Source organism: Oreochromis niloticus, linkage group LG12 (genome assembly GCF_001858045.2).
Source record: "Oreochromis niloticus isolate F11D_XX linkage group LG12, O_niloticus_UMD_NMBU, whole genome shotgun sequence".
NCBI classification, from domain to species: domain Eukaryota; kingdom Metazoa; phylum Chordata; class Actinopteri; order Cichliformes; family Cichlidae; genus Oreochromis; species Oreochromis niloticus.
In genome coordinates, this window is record NC_031977.2 from 12041591 (window position 1) to 12064261 (window position 22671).

Genomic DNA, 22671 nt, shown 5'->3' on the forward strand with positions numbered 1-22671 from the left:
TTGTGGCCAAAATGATAATCATGATTCTTTGTCACGATTATTCAATTAGTGACAAAAAAAAAATGTTTTTATTGCACTGTAACCCCCCCAAAAATGCTTTCACATCTGTAAAGGTTTTTGTGTTAAAATTCAGCTCGTCCTCCTTATTCATCTAAATTTAGTATAATATTAAATTAGCAGTGGTTTCACTTTTGGCACAACTCTCACAGCTCTCTTTGCATACCATTTCTGTTTGGTTAACATCAGTTGTGCAGGGAACAGCTGTGGTTGGCGTATCCAGGCAGGTGGTTAGATGCTGCATTAAAAAGCACTTTGGTTTTAAATTTAAAACAGTGGACTGGGCATCGGATAATTGTGGAGCCATTGGCTGAGGTATGCACAATTACACAAGAACCGAGCTGAAAATCAGCTGCAATGGGTCTGATGCAGTGATGAACCTTCATTTGGCTGCTCCCTCAAGAGGCCACCACAGTGAAACATCTGCTTCTATCTGACCCCATCAAGAGCATCCTCTTCTGTTGCACCAACCCTGCACGTGCTCCTTCACTACATCCATGGATCTTCTTCATGGTCTTGTTATGTCTTGTTGCTCCTTTTTCAACATCCTTTGTCCAATGGAGTGAAATATCGAAATTTGAAATTTTCTGTAGAAATTGCCATGAGAATGTAAAGAGGAGGGCAGGAGAGAGGTGTAAAACATGACGGAGGGTGTGTCATGTTTTGAGCTGCAGTTTAGCCATTGGTGTTGTGGAGGTTGCCAAAACTAATGAAATTATGAAAGCACAACAGATTTTGATTCACCTTGACCATTTGGAAAGCATTTGATTGGCAGTGGGTTCATTCTTGCATGATGATAATCTCAAACACATGTCAGTACAGTATAAATATACCTCAAAAGAAACCCACACTGGAATACTATCTTTCGTGGATTGGCCTCCTTAGACCCCAGACCTCAACAATATTGAAGCAGTGTGGGATCCTGGTGATAGAGAACAGATCCAAAGGCAGAAACACCTAAAGATAAACTTTGAATGTGCTTCAAGAACCCTGAAGAACTCTTCCCAAAGACTACTTGAAGAAATTACAAGAAAGTTTGCCTAAGAGAGTTTGTCTTTGAAGCTTGCTAGAATTGTGAAAACTCAGGTTTTGCCTTATATATCATATTTACATGTGTGTTTGGACGTTTCAATAAAACTGAACCTGCACCTATTTCTAAATTTCCTAGCTAAATATATATATTTGAGGAGTAGCTCAAGATTTTTCTATCTATGACAGACATCTGCCATATATTATTATTGTTATTATTAATATTAATATTATTACCGCAATGGAAAACTTGCTCTTCTGTCCTGCCTAAGTGTACAACCCTGTTTATTTCACTACCACTGCAGGTGTTTTGAGCCTCACTTTGGCTGTGGCAACGAGACTTAAGCATGATTTTTGACTCACCAGTGTCCACTGTCACCAGTCACCACATTCCTTCATGAGAAAGAGGGGGAGACACCCTTAGTGCCTCAACCATTTCCTGACTGAAAACTTAAGGAGGTGAAACACTCCTAACCGAGCTGGAGGGAGGAGGCCATGAACTCCCCAAGGCTTATTGGAAACCTGCCCTTTGGACCAGCGACTGATTAAAGGGCGCTCAGTCCTTGTCGGGAGAGTAATGATGAAGCGGAGTCTCTTTGCTAGACTCGAACATGTTTATAAATGAAGTTTGCAGCCATGGTAAGACATATACTATAAATATATATGTACTAAGTAGGTCAGCTTATTTCCAACAAGTGTACTTTTTACGAAATGTGAGCTTGAACTCATGAGAAATTTGAACAATATTTCCCTGTCGTCGTTAACGGTTTGCTAACAGTGATATTAGCAGCGCTTAGCGGTGATTTTAAGTTAGATAAAACGGGTAATAATAATAAACTTTTAATGAACTAGTGTAGTAACATAACACGGATGTTCATTGTGCATAAAACGTGTTAAACTGTTGGTCCTGCTGCTGCACAATGGGCGTTTTTATTTACTGCATATAAAACTGTAACAGCTCCATTTCGGCACTGTTTACTTCGCTAAACGTGTAGACTAATCAGAGGAAGAGGATGTGTAGGTCTGTGTATGTGTGTGTGCTCATGTTTCCTGATAGCAGTTCTCTCCCTGCAGTGGCCATTGTTAAATATTCCTGGGAAACATGAAGGAAAGTTTACTGTGAAGGGGAAGGAGGGGCTGAGTGCTGCAGCTCAGGGTTTAGGTGTTTGCAGTTCAGCTTTCTGTGATGGGGAGGGATCCACACTTACTACCCTGTTTGCTCAGCATGTGATCGACACTAAAATGAGCTTCACTGAGAAGGTCACTGATAAACGCGCTTTTTATTTCAGGACTAATGTGCTTCCACTTCCTGGAATACGAGTCAATAAAGAAGACAATATAGTGCTTAACAGCTCCAGTATCTGTGTGCTGTAAGTAAATATTTTCTGCTTTTCTTTCAGTCCAGAAAGTGTTGGATTGAGGAAGCCTTCTCCAGGAGAGAGTGTGTGAAGTTCATCCCTTCCTCTTGGGATCAGCACAGGTAAACTGGGATCTGATTGCACTGATTAGCTTTTATGATTCTGAGAAAAAACACACAGATTGTAGTATAACATTAACAGCAGCTATTTGAAATAACATTTTTCTGAGAGCAGAACTATTTGGCATGTAGCCCTTACTTCCAGGAATAGCAGCCATGTGGATATTTTGATAACGCGTTGCTTCCTGTCTCTTTCAGATGTAGTCCAGTATGCCACGTTTGCCAAAATTTGATAAGGTATCACTGATGAATTGTGTGCTTATAATATGACTCTGAAGATGCTGTCCTACCAAACTCGCCTTATATTCTTTCGTATTCTCTTACTACATACTTCTGTATTGTTTTCTCCACCCTCATTCTTTCAGCATTTCATCATGTCCTTTTCTGCCTTGTTTCTCCTACATTTGCACCGCACATTTATGGGGAAATGGCAGGAAATGTGTGATTGGTCAACAGCCAAACACAGAAATGTGGACTCAAGGGCAATGGGAGGTGGAGAGGAAGTGTGGGATTTAGGAAATAAATGGAAGAATCACTGAAGGCTGGTTTTAAAAGTCCAGGTGGATTACTTTCATCTTTTAGGGCTAATATTGCTTATTAACAACCCTGCCTCTATTTTGAGGAGCTAACATGCAGTCAAGTGTCACTGATAATTTTGTTACTGTTTTTTGGCCTCATCCCTATTATCTAATAGCAGACTATCAGAAATAGTTACTTGATTTAATTTATTTAAAATCAGCAACATTATGCTGAAGTGTTGTAAAAGTATGATTGAAGTTAATCATGCTAAAAAATTACCTTACGATGCTTCTTCCTATGCATCTATGCAATGTCCTTCTATTTGCTAGATGTTGCTGCGGCCGCCTGATAGGGGAACACTCTTGGCAAGACTCCCTTCCTCCATTGTCCCTCTGTCCTGGTCCTGGACAGGATGTGGAAGAGGAGTGGTCCATGGAGCGCCACACCAGGGCCAGTCCCACCAATGCCTATGGCACCGTAGACTTTGAAGATACTGCCACACGTGTTTGTCGAGCCAAGGTCTGTGAGTTTACCAGCTCTGTGCGTGTTTCTAGGCCAAAGGAATATTTTTTGAAAAGTAAAATGGAACAAATGTACACACGCTCAAGAGACTGCTTCACATATAGAAGCAAATGCTTGCTCTCTGTTAATAAGACCTAGATTTTGATGGTTGCGTAAAGTTTGCTTTGCTATGATGTAAGCAGATTTGGTCGCGATGCATGAAAGCAAAGATGCTATCTAATATAGTGACAAAACAATCGGCTCAGCAGCACCTCAGAAAAGTACAAAGAGCTTCTCAGTCGGAAACACTTTCATGTTTTTCCAGTATGTTCGTGTTGCTGTGGATTCCAAGTCAGAAGCATTACTCCAGCTGATGTTGAGGGAATGGCAGATGGAAAGACCCAAGCTACTACTGAGTGTCCACGGAGGCTCAGAAAATTTTACCTTGCCACCTAAAGTCAACCAGTCCTTTAGCAAAGGGCTGATCACTGCTGCCCTCAGCACAGGGGCATGGATTTTCACCGATGGCATTAATACAGGTAAGTTTTACAATTTTTTGTGGAGCATTATTTTCTGCCTGTCTTCAGTTAGTGACTGGCAGCAATCACATTATTTAAATCTGAAAAACTCTGCGTTGATCTGTGTTCTGTTTCTGGAAAGTTCAGTTTTGGTTAGTTTTTGTTAGGTTACATTTCTGTATGCCGTGCTGTTATAAAAGTACCCCTTGGATTTTAGTGCTTTTGTTCTTATTGTGTATTTGCTGTGCATTCAGCTGCTATTTGCATGCCCTCCAGGTGTGTCTAAATATGTAGGCGATGCAGTTAAATCCTTTGGAAGCCATGACCTGAGGAAGAGAAACACAGTTGGCATCACACCCTGGGGAGTGATTGACAACAACATGGACCTTATAGGCAGAGATGTCAGTACTGAACCTGTGTTTTTGCACGTTACTTCATTCCTCACCACATTTTTTGGATATACGCAGAGTACCATATCCCACTGCGCTGCTTTACTTTGTCTTTGACTGACACTGATTCAACATCGCTTCAGGTGTTCAGGCCCTACCAGCCTGTGGGAAACCCTTTGAGCAAGAGAGCCTGTCTCAATGGTTTCCACTCCCACTTCCTGTTGGTGGACGATGGAACGCTGGGCAAGCATGGCTGTCAGCAAGGCCTCAGGAGGAAGCTGGAGAAGCACGTACAACTACAGAAGATACATCCCCGTGGGTCCCTTTGTGTTTTTGCGCAAAAACTAACAAAAGAAACAAAACAGGAAGCACACAGATTTGACTGAAGTCTTATCATCATCTCTTCTCTTTTTTGCAGGACTGAACCAAGGAGTGCCTGTGGTGTGTGTGGTGGTGGAGGGAGGTCCTTCTGTGGTGTCTACAGTGTTGGACTACGTCAGCACTGTGCCCCCTGTGCCAGTGTTTGTGTTTGAGGGATCAGGCAGGGCTGCTGACCTACTCGCCTTCTTACACAAGCAGACTGCTGTTGACAGGTACAGTACGTAGGTTGGTATAGGCCTGTAGTGGATGCATAGCAGGGTCTTTTTGAGCCAACTGGTTTAATGAGCAAGCATAATTTATACTTATGGCAAAGTGGAAGTTATAACAGCTTCTTCATGAGTATTGGGGCATATTTTAAGGTGAAAAAGAGAAAAATGGGCACATCTCCCCTTTGCTGTTATATCATTAGATTGAAAAATTGTAAACAGATTTAGCACTCTTTTACTCAATTTGAGCACTCCAAAGTACTTTCCTTACACCAAGCCTCATTCACACTCCAGTAGATGCATCTAAGAGTTCAGTATCTTGCCCAAGGATGCTTCAGTGCGAAGGCTAGGGGAGTCAGAGATTGAACCACTGACCTCCCAATTAGCAGATACCTCACGCTACCTCTGAGCCACATATGCCAACTGTTTGAAAAAACAGTTAGACCTCAGCCACATTCTTTGTTTTTTCCTCATCTCAGATGAACCCAAACACACAGTTAGTAGTATGATCCTGTAATGCTAACTACATTTGAGTGACGTTTATATTTTAGGAAGGGTTAGCCAATAGGTGTATATAAAAACTTGATGATGATGATGCAATTCACTGATTGTTAAAGGTGGAAATTAGAAAGCTGTGTCCTCTTAGTACAAAAAAGCAAAAGGTGCTCTGGGAAGGTCATAAATTATTTTGTTAGACTCTTATTTTGACTTATTTAACATTTAACAAAAAGACACAGGATTACAAATATTAAATTGCTTCAAATGTACATCATCCTTCCATCCATATACTTAGCCTTTTGTCCAATTCAGTCTCATGGAGAGCGGAAGCCTAGCTATCATAGGGCGAGAGGTGGGGTACACCCCGGACAGGTCGCCAGCCTGATGCAGGACTAACATAGAGGGACAGACAACCATTTGCACTCATGTTCACACCTACGGTCAATTTAGAATCACCAATTAATATAACCCCACTAATTACATGTCTTTAGCCTGTGTGAGGAAGACGGGGAACCCGTGCAAACACGGTGAGAACATGACTCCACCTTCTGCGACCTTCTCAGGACCTTCTTGTTGTGAACTATTGTGCTGCACGTTGAACAGCATATTGCAGGGCTAGCACAGAGAGACAGACAACAATTTGTGATTACATTCACACCTACTGCCAATTTAGATGGATGACCTAACAAGCTTTGGACTGTAGGAGGAAGCCAGAGCACCATACAGCAACATGCAATTCCACATGGAAAGGGCTGAGCCGGTCCAAATGTACACTGATTGTGTTTTTATGTTTGTTTGTTTGTTTTCAGACCGTTGGAAGCTGACATTAAAGAGAACTTCCTCACCACGATCGGAGATGTGTTTGGAATGGAGAGGACTGAAGCCACTGACCTCTATACTCTCCTGCTGCAGTGTATGGATCATAGACAGTCTGTGAGTAAAACAGCCTCTGGGGCATGTGTGTGTTGTGACTGAGGACATGGACTACTAAATCAGTGTTTCTTTGAACAACAGATAACCATCTTTGACTCAGAGTCAGATGACCAGATGGCACCAGATGCTGCCATTTTGACTGCTACTCTCAAGGGTACTGGTTTCATTCTTAATTATCAAACATTTTCTCTCAAGTGACTTTGATTCATTAACGTAGGACTGGAGCTTCTCTCTTAGTAAGTCAGAAAATCTGCCAGAAAAAGAGGTGTATTAGTGCAGAAATGCAGAGGTGTGAGTTTTGTTATGTGTTTTGTCGCTCTGAATCAAAAACAGGCACAAAGGCCAGTCCGTCAGAGCAGCTGAGTATGACTCTGGCGTGGGACAGGGCTGACATTGCACAGAAAGACGTCCTTGTATATGGACAGCATTGGCAGGTGAGACAGTCAACAACAAAGGGAATCATTAATGCAAAACTGTAATGCAATTATTTTCCATTAAAGCAGAAGATGAGAAATGTAAATTATTTTTTATTTGTGTAGGTGGGCTCCTTGGAGCAAGCCATGCTGGATGCTCTGGTGATGGACCGTGTCAGTTTTGTCAAAATGCTGATTGATAACGGCATGACTATGAGCCGCTTCCTCACAGTCGATCGCCTTGAAGAGCTCTACAACATGGTTATTATAATATATTAATATATCTGCTTTAAATATTTAAGACACTTCTTTTTTTTTATTTGTTATTCATCATTCTATTAATCACGGAAAACATTAAAATTAATTCTGTGAAATATATTTTTCAGAAAATAACATTTACTCACTGGGTAACTTTTGATTATCTTGGGGTATTTCCTCTTGCGTTTGGCTTTCACTTTGCTGTGCAAACATACAAAATCCCTTTATGTTTGTTTCTCTTGAATTTCTCTCACAATTCCCAAAGCTGCTTTGATCCAAATCACAGTCACTGTAAGTGTTTTTGCACTAGGATCTCTTGTGTTTTGTGGTCAGTTGCATCCAAAATATTTTCCCAGTAGTTGGTTTAGGATGTTTCTACAATCACAGAGCTCTTTGCCATACATTCACACTCAGCTTTCTCCATGTTGCTCTTATATTTGTGTATAAAAGCCTTTTCACTTATTCATAATGCTGGGATAAGCAGTTCCTTAAAGAAACAATTCAACATTTGTGGAGCTGTGACTGCATGTGCATTATGTAGCCGTTAAAAGTAACTAGTAAATTTACTTTGCTTTGATTTTGCACTTTACATATTCTGTTTACTGCCAGTTTCTTTTTATAAAATTATACAAAATCCTCCCTGCAGGCACAAGGGCCAACAGCCCGCTTCTTGCACCACCTCGTTGAAGATGCAAAACAGGTGAGTTTTGATATTGAGAGTAGCTCTGGGTGCACATCAAGCTTCCCTTTCCCTCTCGAAAAAGAACAGGTCTTGTTGCTCCAAGACCTGTTCAGCATTAAAGAGGTCTTTACAGATGTGCAAGTTTCCCATGTGCACTAATGTTCCTCCATAGCATTGCAGATGCCAGCTTTGGAACTGTGCACTGACAGCAACCTGGGTGGTCCCTCCCCTTTTCTATGTTATAAATACTAATTGCTGTAGCAGCCACATTCACATGTGCACAATATATGTTTATTTATCGTGTTTGTATATGTTTGTGGGGAGACTTCCCTTCCTGCAGGTTATCGTCTTTCGATCATTGACATGGGCTTGGTGATAGAATACCTCATAGGAGGAGCATACCGCAGCACCTACACACGCAAACAATTCAGAGCTGCGTACAGCCGATTGCACGAAAAAGTAAGCATTGATTGCATTCTTTTTCTTTGCCCCCTGCACCCTGATAAAAGCCATTTAAAAATCCTTTGGTTTAATTACTTTTTCAGTTTTCATACAAATATTGTTCTCCCTTCGATGCCTGTAGAATGGTAGACGAGACAGTTCAGCCACCTTTTCTAAACTCAGACATGGACTGATGCCAAGCTCTACGAGGAACAGGAGCCTCCAGGACCTGCATTTCTTTAGGACCGCCCAGCCTTACAAACGCAAGGTTGGTTTAGAGTTATTTTTTTAAGATATAGATTCAAACAGTTCCTAATTTTCCTATCTGTTTTATGACAAAAAATCTCACATTCCCATCTATTGTTTTTTCATTTCCTTGTCCCTTATGTTTTTTCATACATCTAACTTTTTCTTCTAGGAGCAAGATGTGTCACCCAGTACCAGTGAGGAGGTGTCTACACCAGGCCTTGATGATGCTCCACTGCTGGTTCCTTTCAACTTCAACGACTTGTTTGTGTGGGCAGTCCTTCAGCAAAGGCAGCAAATGGCACTGTTCCTGTGGCAACATGGAGAAGAAGCGCTGGCACGTGCAACTGTGGCCTGCAAGCTTTACCGCTCCATGGCCTTTGAAGCACGTCAAAGCAGCCTGGATGATAACATTATAGAGCGATTCAAGACGTATTCACTGTGAGTGTCATTGAACTGTATGACTTATTCAACATTTTTAAACAAGCAGTGATCCATTGCTTATTAATAGCAGTGATACACTCTGAAAAAGTGGCACATAATGGAATACCTTTTGCATTTCCATCTAAGCTCTGGTTTTCTCTCTTCTACTGAAATATGTGATGCCATCGTGTCAAGATTTAAGTAGCTCTCTAAGCCTGTGTTGTGAGTCTAGTAAGGGATTTAAAATGTCTCCAACTTAGTTGAAATAAATCACTCGGCTGTAAGGCAGCCCAACCAATTTTAAATGAATGCTAATTTATCCAGGACTGACTGCCCAAGCAAATTCAAGGGTATACTGCATGATGCAAAAATAAATCTCCAACAACTCAAAATGTCATCACAGTGCCTGCAGGTAACTCTGATGTCAAAGTGCCTGCGTCTACAGTCGGATAGAGATTGACATATTTGACCTGCATTTAAGGTGCTGTCTAAGAAGAACATTAGGCAGAACTACAGTTTCCCAGTGAACACACAGACAGAAAGAACACGTTTGACATAATGTCCTCTGGACATACAAATCAAAGATGGAGTTATTTTTAGGAGAAGAATTTCATGCTGTCTTTGAAGCGTGGTGGAAAGGTTATGCTTTGGGGACTGCCTCGGTCTCACAGCAACTGGGCAGCTTGCAGTCATTGATTCAGCTATGAAGGCTATATTAAGGATAAGGTATGTCTGAAACTTTAGTTTAATTTGAAGCTGACCTTGAATGCAACGGCCTAGGCAATATCCAGACTGGAGTCCCATTGAAATGTTCTTGGAAGATTTGAAATGCAAGAAACCTCCAAACCTTTTATAGCTGTGAAGCACCTACAAAGGTCGTTTCTGCTAAATAGAGTAATACTAACTAACTGTTACCATGCAGTACACTTTTTTCCCCTCAGGACCGCATATGTTACTTTGTATATGTGAAGATATGGGTACAATACACACTAACACATAAAGTGTGTACTCCTGTGTTGTTGGTTTTTTTGTGTTACTGGTGGAGTTTTGTTTTTTTCTTGCATATTTTTTTTAATTATCACAGGCTTGACATGCATTGACTATATATCTCTTCTGTCTTGGTGTGTCAGTGAGTTTGGTAAGCTGGCGGTGGATGTGTTAGATTGTGCGTTTCGTCAGAACGAGCAGATGGCCATGAAGCTGTTGACTTATGAGATGGAGGAATGGAGCCACTTCACCTGTCTGCAGATGGCTGTCTCCTCATGTCACAGACCATTCGTCTCACACTCCTGCACCCAGACTCTCCTCACTGATCTCTGGACTGGTCCACTTAACATGAGAAAAAACTCATTCTTGAAGGTAAACTTTGCAGATAAACCAGATAAAATTTGTATTTCAGTGTCATTTAATTGCATCACTGCAAAAAGAAAAATAAAGATAGGAGGTGGGTTTAGCATTCCAGGTGAATGCTAAGAGACCAACAGTGATTTATTATTTTTTTAATAAAAAAAATTTTTTACTTGTATTTAATATAATCAGATTTGATTTCTTGATGTTTCTTGAAAGCTGTACAGGGGAGGGGTGGGTGATATAGTTTCAAAATTATACAAAAATATTTCAGCAGAATTACAAAAAAAAAAATTGTGAATATGTCTTATCAGCAATTGCAGCTCACAGGATGCAGCATTTTTAGTCCATGAAGGGCATGTTCCATCTTTCTTTTCCTATTACCTGCTATCATTGATGACTGACTAGCTAATTCAAAGTGTGAATCTCTTGCAACAGGCTGGTAGCAGCAGCAGTATTATAATGTAATAGTGCTGACACAGCATTGTATATAATGACACAGCATAAGTCAAATGTAAGCACAAAACTATCCGAAATTAAGTAGTGCTTATAGCACAACTGCTTAACACTTAAGTTTAACAAGAAAGTAACTTAACCTGGTAACTTGACAGGAGCCTGCACACAATTGTCAGTAAGTAAATAAGATTCCACAAAAGCAATTAAATGTGACTGTCTCTGCAAAAGCTTGCCATTATTTCTAATATATTTATTGCAATGTTTCAGTCCTGTGGACCTTCATCAGTTCCCAGATTCTAATTTGCAGTTCAGTGCAAGTCAGGATGGCCGAGCGGTCTAAGGCGCTGCGTTCAGGTCGCAGTCTCCCCTGGAGGCGTGGGTTCGAATCCCACTTCTGACATTGTCTGTTTGCAAAATTTCCTTAGGGATTGTTAAAGTATTCTGAATTAAACATATTAGCACTAAGTGAGGTAGGGTGCTGGAGTTACACTTAACTGTTGTCGTTGAATTTTTCTTCTGACACACTTGTTGCACATTCAGGTGATTCTGGAGATTTTGAATTAGCAGTTTGTCACATAATGAAGTTCTGCCTGGGATTTGATATCTAGGGTCGAACTTAAAGCCATGTTTTTCCACCACATAACCACATCGGTAATTTCATTCATTGTTACATCTTCCTGTCATGTAGAGTGTAGCTAGGGAGCGCTCCAGCCATGATTTGCTGTTTTCTTTTGGTTCACACATCACCAGCTGCTTTCATCCCCCCCCCCATTAAAGCCTGGTTGTGCTAAATGATTGTGTTTGTACCTCAAGTGTTGTTTTATTTTTTTCATATTTTGCAAAGCAGTATGTTTTGTTGGAGGTTGTTAAAGTAGCCAGACACGCTCTCCCTTTTTTCTCAGATTATTTTGAGCCTTCTTCTGCCTCCTGCCATCCTACTTCTGGAGTTTAAAAGCAAAGCTGAAATGTGTCACGTACCACAGACACACGAGGCAATGCTGTTTGGACTCGACTCAGTCAAGTCAGCACCAGGCACCAAGGGCTCTGATCACACGGTACAGTAGGAGTGCAGTACTTTCAAATTTCAACTGGCTAACATCTTACAGTATTTCATAGTATTTCACCTCACTTGTATGGTTGTCTTTTTTTTCTTCTTTTTTTTCATTTACTCTACCCATGCAGGGTAGTCATGATGCAGAGAAAGGACTCTCTTTCCAAGACAAACGTGTTGGTCCTGTGTCAGAAACCATGTCCTCTATAACTGTGCGCTGTGTTTCCTGGATCACAACACTCTATGATTTCTACACAGCTCCTGTTGTCAAGTTTTGGTTTCACACGGTAGGTTTTTTATGTTAGTTAACACACGATAAAACATTTCTCTTTCTCAAAGTGCATCAATCAGATGATTATTATACATTGTTCTCATCCTTCTCTCTGAATGTCTTTTCTCTGATTCAACTGTAGATGTCCTACTTGGCCTTTCTGATGTTATTCTCCTATGTTGTCCTGGTGAAGATGGAGGATCAACCCAGTGTTCCGGAGTGGCTGGTTATAGCATACATCTTGTCAACTGCAGCAGAGAAAACCCGAGAGGTCAGAGGTTCAGTTCTTAGCAGAAGGTATTAAAAAGTGTTACTGGAGAACATAAAATCACAAGTCAGTAGTAATGTAAATTTCTATCTTTTGTAATTAGATATTAATGTCTGAGGCAACAAAACTGAGCCAGAAGCTGAAGATTTGGTTCTCAGAATACTGGAACATATCAGATTTCATTGCCATCCTGCTTTTCGTGGCTGGACTGGCAATGCGTTGGCACTCTGATCCCTACCGGACAGCAGGACGCCTCACATACTGCCTGGACATCATCTTCTGGTTTATCAGGGTGATGGATCTGCTGGCCGTTAATCAGCATGCTGGCCCTTACCTCACCATGATCACTAAGATGGTGTGTACAGACTGCACAGCACTCACTGGAAACATAAAAAGTTGAGAAGTGTGTGTGTGTTTCTTATTTTTTAGTAACCTCTCACTCTCTCTGTGCCCAGACCAGAAACATGTTTTACATTGTGGTGATGATGGCAATAGTGCTGCTGAGCTACGGAGTATCCAGGAAGGCTGTCCTGTCACCAGACGAGGAGCCATCATGGAGCCTGGCTCGAGACATAGTCTTCCAGCCCTACTGGATGATCTATGGAGAGGTCTATGCATCAGAGATAGACCGTTAGTGGCCCGATAACACTAGATACTTATTAACCAAAGTTTTTTTTTTAAAGCAGTAGAATTTAACCTTTATGATTTTTGCATTGCCCTGAGTTCTTGGAAATACTGACTAGAAGATTGCTGCAAGGCTAATTTGTCACTTATCCTATTCCACTTGAATTAAGGTCATTCAAACAGTCTTACCTCACAAGGTGAGCTTTGCTTGACTCACCTTTGTATTGCAGTGCTTGTTATTGACTGCAGCTGAAAGGAGTTCTTTGTTTCAGAATTTAGACAACTTCACTTATTACAGGGGCTGATTCTTCGTGCATAAATAATATGCTGGAAATAACAAAATCACTTAAAATGTAATTGGTATAAATGATTAAGGACATTACAGTACATTCAGGTCCTTTTGCTGCTTTTAGTTGAAGGTGTAACTTAGATTGTTCAAAAAATAAAGTTTGGATGCTTCCAAAGAGCTATGTCTGTGTCTTCCATATGAAGAGCAGTAAACAAATCAGTGCAAGGTCTGTCACACTTTACCCTGTAAACGGTGCCAATTCTCTTACTTTAAGATTTTTTTAATGTACTCTGCTCCAGCGTGGATTTAGGCGTTCTCAGTTGCTTCTGATGTCTCAGACCGACTGAGTGATGTTGAAATCAGAGCTCTGTGTCGGCCATACCATATGTTGCAAGACTCTGTGCCCTTTTCTTGTCCCTGTAGAGTTTTCTATGAATCTGGTTCTAATTTACCATTCACGATGCAGAAGGAGATTCATACCAAGTCTCTGATAGTTTTTGTATGATGAATAAGAATAAAAAAAACGATTGCACTGTGTTTAAGATCGGTGTATTTTTGTGTGTCAACAGCATGTGAGGAAGATGATTCTTGTCCTCCTGCATCCTTTCTTGCACCATTTCTCCAGGCTGTGTATATGTTTGTCCAGTATATCATCATGGTCAACATCCTCATCGCATTTTTCAAGTAAGCATATTGAAAAATCTTAGTTTATAGTAATTGTTTGAGGGGCTACCCTTCAATAAACCAAACTCTTGTTAACAGCAATGTCTACTTTGACATGGCATCAACATCCAACAAGCTGTGGAAGTACAACCGGTACCGCTACATAATGACCTATCAAGTGAGACCGTGGCTGCCACCGCCCCTAAACCTCCTCAGTCACATGGACCTGGGTTTGAGAGCTATTTACAAGAAATTTAGTGGAGACGCTGAGCGGGAAGAGAGAGCCTCTGGACTTAGTAAGTACCACAGCATGTTTTCTGTAAAGGAAGAAAATGGTGATAGTTTAGCAGTTATCTCTATACTTCTCCCGTCTCACTCATCTTTACTAGAGCTCTATCTGGGCCACGAGGATCGCAAGAAGCTGCATGAGTTTGAGGAGAAATGTGTGGAGGCCTATTTTCATGAGAAGAGCGAATGCCCGCTCAACAGTCAAAAGAACAGGATCAAAGTCACAGCTGAGAGGTAGGACTGCAAACAAGGGGCTTCTCATTTCTTTTATTTTGTCCGATTATTTAAGATGAGCTACCAGCGCTTGTGTGTTTCTGCTGGATCTGTGTCTCGCTCTCCAACCTGCCATATCACTATGGCTGGAAACTTTGTAGCCTTGTAAAATTGTCTTGTTTGGGAGCCATGCACAGGATCATTGCTTTGATGTAGAGTTCCTTTTGTGTCCGATGCAAGAGCCAATAGATTATTCCTTCTATAACACGAACAATCGCTCTGTCTGTTATCACATTGTTAAGTTTAATATTGATAAGTTTGATAAGCATAATAAATAATGAGGTATTCATACTGTGCCAAGATGAAAGCAGTTAACTCATGTAATTAGATTTAAATGAAGTATTAGAGGCGCATTAAGATAAAAATATTATTGTTCATTTTCACAATAAAGCCAACATTTTGAGATTAAACTTATTATTATTTTGAGAGTAAAGTTACAATGTGGAGATTAAAGTTGTCATTTTAAGTCAAACAACTGCGATGACTGCTGCACCCATTACAACCATTGCAAATTGCCTTGTGTAGAAGAGTTACTGAAATACCTTGATCAGTTTTTATATCATGTCTTGTGATACAACATAAACCCTCTTTACTGCACAAGGTTGTAACCATTGATTTTCTTGCATCTGTCATTGCCAGCTATTTCATTTTTGCATAAATCAGGGCTTAAACTCTGGTTTTTCTTTCTAACCAGATGCAGCTTTCTGTGTTAAAACTGCGCTTAAATCTGCGCTTATCACCACACCGTGTTTATGTATTTAAAAATAAATAATTTCCTTGTAACTAAAACCAACTCTGGAGTAGGATTTCACTAACTCATCTACACAAGACATTATGTAGAGGGTTTAGCAGCCGTGGCAGTTGTTTGACTTGAAACGATAACTTTAATCTCCATGTTTTGAAGTACTTTTTTAATGTGCCTCCAATGCTCCTTCTTACAAACAAGTAAGTAGGTAGATTCTTAAATGTTTATTTACTTTGTCTCACATACCAGCTTATATATAGCTTGTGCTTATATTGTGATCCTACTAACACAGGCTTCCCTTGCCTTGTGTGGTGTGAATTTACAGCTGAACATGTGGTTGTGTTTAGTGTACAAAAAGCATTTAACGTCAGTAAATAAATCGTAAAAACATTGTTCACCATTTTTGCTCATGTTTGTTCCATCAGAACAGAAGAGATGTGCATGATGGTGGGGGAGGTTTCAGAGAAGGTCAACTTCATTCAGGATAACCTGTCGGAGTTAGACTCTCAGCTCGGTCATCTCCAGGACCTCTCTGCACTGGCTGTGGACACCCTCACATTTCTTTCTGCATCCAACAACCTACATCAGGAGGAGACGCGCCTGGCTCAGTGTCGACTCATTACAGCATCCCAGCACGCCATCCCTCACAGCTGGACCCTTCCACACAGAAGTGGAGCAGACTGTGATGTTGCTAATATACAACGATTGGTGGCCAAGCCGTATAAAAGTACCCCGCCTTCATTGCTAAAGGGCTACACTTTGGCAGGGAATAGACGGGAATCACAGGAGTGCCATGTAGGAGTTAGGGGAAGCAGGGGAGGAAGATATGGACACACAGGAGAACCAGAAGAAAGGGCAACAGAGGTGCTTGCTGTTGTCTTCTAGTAATGTTGTTTCATAAGAATGAAAGATAATGCTTTACTTCCTCACACTTAATTGGAAATGCAATGTTTTGATCCGTAAACCTTTTTCATGTTAGACTCTTTGAAAGAAGAGGTAGTTGTTGCAAACCTGAACATGGCCTTTAGGGGGAGACAAGCTAAAAGAGATCCATAAAGTATCCATAAAGTCCTTATTTTAATGTGATGTATTCTCTTCACAGCTTTATAACATTAAAACTAAATAGCCACTGACTTAAAGAATTTAAAATACTTTGTTAATCATTTATTTTTTTCCCATAGGATCATCCATGTGAGAATCAGCAGGGAGCTTCTGGGCCAGGGTCTTGTGTGTCCGTCTCCCACTTTAACAGTGGAGAATTTTCTTCAGTTGGTGTCAGAGATCAGACACCCTGTGAGTCCTGTGAACCATCCCAGTGTGGGTCTCCTCTTTCTCCCAGAGGCTTGGAGTCACTCCATTTAAGATTCTGGACTTGTGAGTCATATTTGTTTACCAGTCAGGAAGAAACATCCATGGAAGAGGAGGATGAAGTAGAGGAAGAAGAAGAAGAGAAAGAGGAGGAAAAGACACAGGAAGAACTGCCTAATACAGACGTACACCGAGCCTCCAGCAGTGCTTTTCTGTTCGACCCACGAGACATCTCAGAGGGTTTGACAAATCCTGCCTTTTCTCATGATGATAGTCAGCCAACTTCTCGGTCCAGAAATTCCAACCAGTGGAGAAAACCCATAAAATCCCCCAGGTGGGCATGTTTGTCGAGGGACCGTCCGTATGGCTACTGCAGATCTTTGTCATCCAGCATGGAAAATATGACTTTCGCTGGAGCACCCCTCAGTCCAACCAGGGGATCCTTTCCCTCTCTCAATGAATCAATGAACACTGAGAGTTTGCTTGGTAGGGGGGGTTTAAAGAACAACACATCACTAAGATGCAGCAAGAGCCAAGGTATGATAACGCATGGGTTTGAAAATCAAGTTAATCTTTGGACGCTGCTGGTTTAAAGCAATGAGTTTGCATGAAGAGCTTTGTGATATGTACCGCATGCAAATCTTAACTTCAATTTTGCAAGTCAGAACTAACAATGTCATAAAAGAACTTTAAGGGTTATTCAGGTCATAAGCAGTCATTTTCTCTGTATCTTGTCCCTGATGAAAATAATCAGAAGGAAATTTTGAAAATCTGTGTGTACCTTGTCTATTTTTTTTATCATGCATTTACACACAATAACAGATAATGTACGTCTGTGTTTCTGCAGAGTGGTCCAAATCATCTGACTTTACTCAGGTCTTGGACAGCAAAGGCAAAAACAAAAAGACTGTGAAGATACAAGAGAGCAATCTAGATTTGGTAATATGAAAAAAGTTGTGCTCCTCATAGCAGAGGATCAGTCAGGTGCAAAACATGGCACAAAGTCATAAAACTAAATCCCTGCTATCTGTGTGAATGGGTTTTTCATTTTCATTTGGTGGTTCTTTACAGAGAAGCTTTTCCATTTCTTTATTTGTTTTGGAAAATAGGGAGCCATGCATTCCCAGTTGTCTGATGTCAGCTGGGGAAGACGCCGGAGGTTGATAGGAGAACCCACAAGTCGGTCGGCTTCAACCAGCCTCAGTCAGCTCAGTAAGACCTGCATTTAATAGAGTACATGTTGTATTTGTACACAGAGCTTTCAGACAGCATCTGCTAGTGTGCATCACTCTGCTTACTCTGTATGTGTGTACTGTAGAACAAGAAGAATGAAAAGTAGACAAGGTTGTTTTTTCATATTAAAAGAAACAAAGTTTGATATGTATATGTGAAATGTTTAAATTATCAACCATGTGAAGTTTCTCATGTTTTACTTAAAAACTGTTATTATCAATATTTTTTCAGATTTTGAACAACTGGATTTGCTGCAGAAACAGGTCTTTTCACATCAGGTAAAGATGTGGTAAAGTGTGGTAACAATATTTTGTAATTTGTGGTAACATTAGCGATAGTAATGCTAAAATAATTAGTGTAAAATATGTCAGTGTTCTTGCTTTGATTACTGGTAGGATGTATGGAGCCCCACACATTCAGCTTGGAACAGCTGGGCCAGGCCCATGAGCCGCAGGTCTTCGTAAGTCTGCTTTCTTTTTTAGCCTTCCAGAGTTACCCTGAATTTATCCAAACTCTTTACTTAAACGTAACAATGTTTTCTTGATGCCTGTTGCAGATTACAGAGTGGCATGTCAGCTGAAGGTATTTCTGGACGTACAGATTGAATACATTTTCTGTAACATGTGGTCATGTAGTGTCTGTTATAGTAACATGTATTTGTTTTGTTTTTTAATGCCCTGTAATCTTACCTGCTGCAGCCAAGAACTCCTCATTCCAGTCCACTGACAGTTTGTATCCACACTACTCAGGTATTTACACGAGCTGCAGAAAAATAAATTATCCAAATTAAATAATAGATCCTGAAAGGATCGTCTATTATGCATCTATTGTTTTAGTGATTTCTTCAGTGACTCGTACATTAGCTCATCTTTAGTTTTGCCTGTATTGTGCCTGTGTGTTAACAGCCGTGGAGAGAAACAATTTGATGAGACTGGCTCAGACCATCCCTTTCACTCCCGTCTCAATCATGGGTAACTTGCTTGTTTGATTTAGGATTTATTTCTTTTTCATTACTGTTGTTTTACCCCCAAAATCCATTTCTGTGCACTTAATCAAGTTTTTGAACATTCTCTGTAGGAGGTGAAGAGGTGAGCATTTACTCTCTGGAGGAAGTAGCCTCTGATGCTGACCCTGAATCCAGCTCAGTCTCTTCCTGGTCATCACGAGGCCTGTCTGCTATCCTGCAGCCCCTCATGAGCGAAGAAGGCTCGTTGGATGGTGGCCTCCGGCAGGGCCGCCGGGTTCTCTGTACATGGGCAGAACAGGATGTGCTCAGACCTGGTCTGGTATACGTGGTGAAAGGTTTCAGACCAGAGGTGGTTCGTGTCTGTAAGAAGTACTTCCATGGTAGCACAGCACTGCAGCTTTGTTTAAGGGTATGTGTACCAAAACTCTATAAAGTCATCAAGGAAACGTCTATGTTTGCTGGTTAGCAAATCTTTTACTTTTTCACAGTTTTGAATTGAGTTTCAAGTACTTCTAACACTATGATCAATTTCTGTTTGTGAAGGAGATACAGCAGCAGAGAGCAGCCCAGAAGATGATGCAAGTGTTTAACCAAGTCAAACCTGATGATTTGCACCACTCACCAAGGTCACTATTTTATCTTTCCTATGTGTGTGTGTTAGGTGTGTCCGTGCATTTAATAACTGTCCCTTTCTATCCACCAGATTTCTTGACGTGTCACTGGTCCTCTGGCATTCTAATGGTCAGTGGCTGACGATTGAAAGGAACATGTCTGGTGACTTCAGGAAATACAACAACAACACGGGAGAAGAGATCACCCCCTGCTGTTCACTGGAAGAAATGCTTCTAGCCTTTTCCCACTGGACATACGAGTACTCACGCAGAGAGCTGCTGGTGCTCGACATACAAGGCAGATACTTTTACTTTACTTTGCATGTTTGTAGTCACACACGTGAGATGTTGATTCTTTTTTTTTTTAAAATCTGTTCCTTTATTCTTTTTGACAGGAGTGGGAGAGGAGCTGACTGATCCGACAGTCATTATGGCAGAGGACCAGAGGTGCAGTAACCATTTCTGCTATGCGTATAAGTGATATTTATATTCTCTAATTTTATAAATTCACATTTTATCCCATATGAACTGATGAAAGTCTGCACTCTGACTGACTCTGTTGCAGTGTTAGCAGGGGTGAGATGCTTTTTGGACCTGATAATCTTGGAGATGCTGGCATCAATGGTTTCCTGCAGAAACACTCTTGCAGCGCCTGCTGCCACAGACTAGGTCTAAAAGGTCAGAAACATACAAATCCTTGTCTACTTTTTTGTCTGATCCAGTGTGTGACATGTAGATTAGCATTTCATTGTATGTACCTGTTTTTGCACATGTGCGCATACATGCCTTTGTATGTCACCTCGGTGTCGTCACTCAGGAGGCCAGCTTGGCTTAGAGAGAAATCCCCAACAACTTCAAATAAAGACGGCACACACGAACAGCCAGCTAATTAAGCTGCGAGTGTTCGTTTATTTCTATAACAACAGTAGTGTTTGAGGCATGGGGGAGGGCCCTTCTTTGTGCTGAGCGGCCTTTGATTACGTATTAATCATGTCTTTGTGCTGGCGATGTGCTGCTGAGACATTAGCTTTGATTAGCTATTAATTAACGTCTCTGGGTAGACATGATACCGGCATCTAGAGGATAACTGCGCGGAAAGAAACTGTGCTCACAAACAAACAAGCCCAGCAAACAAACACGCAAACACTCAGACACAGTTGTTTTGATATTTCAAAGGTACGTTGTGTTTCCTCTTCCTCTTCTTGTGTCCTCTCCAAGATTTCACCAACAAATCAAACCAAATTATTTATGCTGGATGCGTGGATTTCCTCCCAGGCCTGTCAGTATTCTCTTTCTTGTGGTAATGACTGTGTTATTGGAGCGACATGTCGCTAACTGATGTTTCTGTTGTTCAGATTTAAGAAACCATCCGGACAGCAGCGAGAACGGCACTGATGCGGAGCCAACGTCGGGGACAGAAGAGCAAGAAGACGACGAAACCAGGAAGTGACCTTTGACTCAGGAAGTAGGGAAAAGAAAGCATGGGAACTTTTATAGGTGTCTTCCGTAAACACAAGTTCTGCCTCTTCACAAAAGATCCTTGATAATACCAAAGATTTTGCACTAAGGATGTTTATAGATTTTCAGGGTTAATAAAGGAAAAGCGGTAATCAGAACACTTTATATAAAAAGATAAAAATATAACTTGTTATTTAACTGTACGTTCATTCTTGATAGAAAAAACTGTAAAAAAAATGCAATTTTTGTACTATTTTTAGTTCAGTATATAACTAATAGCTGTATTTTCCCAGGAGACGTTATGGATTAATCTGATATATAATATTATGATTTGTATGTGAGTTAGAAAAATGAAGCAGAATCTCACCCATAAAATTTCTTTTTATTTTTTTTTCTTCCCACAACAAAATGTCTACAAAAGCGATAAAATATAGAATTTAACAAAAAAAATCACTTCAGACCTTCACATTGTATATACATCTCAAAGGAGAACTCACTAAGGCCCCTGCGTGGCTCTGAACTTCGACCCACTCTGATCCATCGTTTATGGGCGTGACTCACTTTATTGCAGATGCATGCTTTTACACACGCATGGTCACTCTTTTGTTCTCGTCTGAAAATGTAGTGTTGGACAGTAGAGCTCGTGGATTTACAGCAGAGTCAGAGTTCAGAGTCAAGCAGAGTCCTCACCAAATGAAAAAGCATAAAATGTAAAAACGGTTCGTCAGTGTAATCACATACAGGTTTTTCCTCAGAGTTCCCCTTTTTTGATTGGTTTCTCAAGTAAACTCACACCGTAAAGCATCTACGCCCCACTCTGCCAATCCTTCCACTCCTCACTAGCTATGGCACTTTGAAAACAAACAAATGTCTCTTTTTTTGTATTTTTTTCTATTTTTGTCCTTGTTGTTGTTGTTTTGTTAGTCCTGTGTAAAAGAAGTTCTGTAGCCTAAGTACCTTTTAGGTTTTGGTTACAGATTGCTACATTTTGTTTTATTTGCTCTTGCTGGGATGCAAAGACATTCTAAACAATAAATTAACAAATTTTTAACACTACTCCAATTGCACAAATGTGTAATGCATCAAGAAAGTTTACAAAGCATTGGTAGAGCAGAACATCATCTCACATCTCGTTTTCTTCCTCACACGCACACATTCACGCGCACATGGGTTTTTCTCAGGAAAGGGAGAAGAAGGTCTGGATTGTGTTCGACTAAGCGTAGGAAACGTGTTTCAAACTAAGCATGTTTTAAAAAAATTGTCTGCGCAATTTGTCCGAGTTACGTCGCAGAGCCGACGACTGCTCGTTTGTGCGCTCCGTGATGTCATTCTGTGTTGATGGAGTGGTAAAGGCGCATGATGCGTTCAGCCCCTCACACTGAACAGACTACTCCATAACATTCAGAATCGATTATTCTCCCACAGCAGGTTCAAGGGTTATCCGATTCAGTAAGGCCAGTTCAGAAAGGGCCGTTCAACGCACACATTCAGAGGTTGAGAACAAAAAAACCCCCAAAACATTTTAAATCCAGCAACAAATTATAATTGGTCACGTATAAATTAGAGCATTTATTTAAAAATCCTTTCAGTATGTGAAAAAAATTGCTTGGAACCGACTAAATTGATGTGGAATTTGCCCACAACCCATTCCCCACCCTGCCAAAAAAACCAAACCAAAACAAAAAAACCTCTCCCACGAAACCCACATTATCATGAGAAGAGAAAACACAATAAGCCCCAAATGTTTCATTGCTCTGAAACATCATGCAAATAGAACAGAACAACAATAGGCTAATAGTAATAGAAGAATAGTAGTCATAATAAGAACAATAATAATAGTAAATAGTA

General features: G+C 40.7%; 1 protein-coding gene and 1 non-coding gene across 3 annotated transcripts; both read left to right on the top strand.

Annotated features, from left to right (window-relative positions):
- Positions 1-1434: 1434 nt before the first annotated feature.
- Positions 1435-21879, top strand: trpm6 (transient receptor potential cation channel, subfamily M, member 6). 2 transcript variants are annotated; one of them, XM_013271594.3, is made up of 40 exons: positions 1435-1725; positions 2487-2566; positions 2762-2800; positions 3412-3601; positions 3909-4122; positions 4378-4502; positions 4634-4805; positions 4909-5083; positions 6385-6508; positions 6590-6662; positions 6842-6942; positions 7048-7182; positions 7826-7879; positions 8186-8320; positions 8445-8570; positions 8721-8989; positions 10102-10330; positions 11677-11829; positions 11957-12112; positions 12239-12367; positions 12468-12719; positions 12820-12994; positions 13847-13961; positions 14040-14236; positions 14330-14462; positions 15672-16110; positions 16428-17091; positions 17402-17493; positions 17664-17766; positions 18019-18065; positions 18183-18247; positions 18344-18369; positions 18486-18536; positions 18693-18758; positions 18865-19163; positions 19298-19380; positions 19458-19663; positions 19761-19812; positions 19940-20043; positions 20721-21879. In XM_013271594.3, the coding sequence occupies exons 1-40, from the start codon at positions 1708-1710 to the stop codon at positions 20813-20815; spliced, it is 5961 nt and encodes a 1986-aa protein (XP_013127048.1). In that variant the 5' UTR covers positions 1435-1707; the 3' UTR covers positions 20816-21879. The 2 variants fall into 2 exon arrangements, with proteins under 2 accessions (XP_013127048.1, XP_005473206.1); XM_005473149.4 differs by having other exon boundaries at positions 1436-1725; positions 19931-20043.
- trnal-cag (transfer RNA leucine (anticodon CAG)) lies at positions 11092-11174 on the top strand. The gene has a single exon. It is a non-coding gene; the product is annotated as a tRNA-Leu (tRNA).
- Positions 21880-22671: the final 792 nt, after the last annotated feature.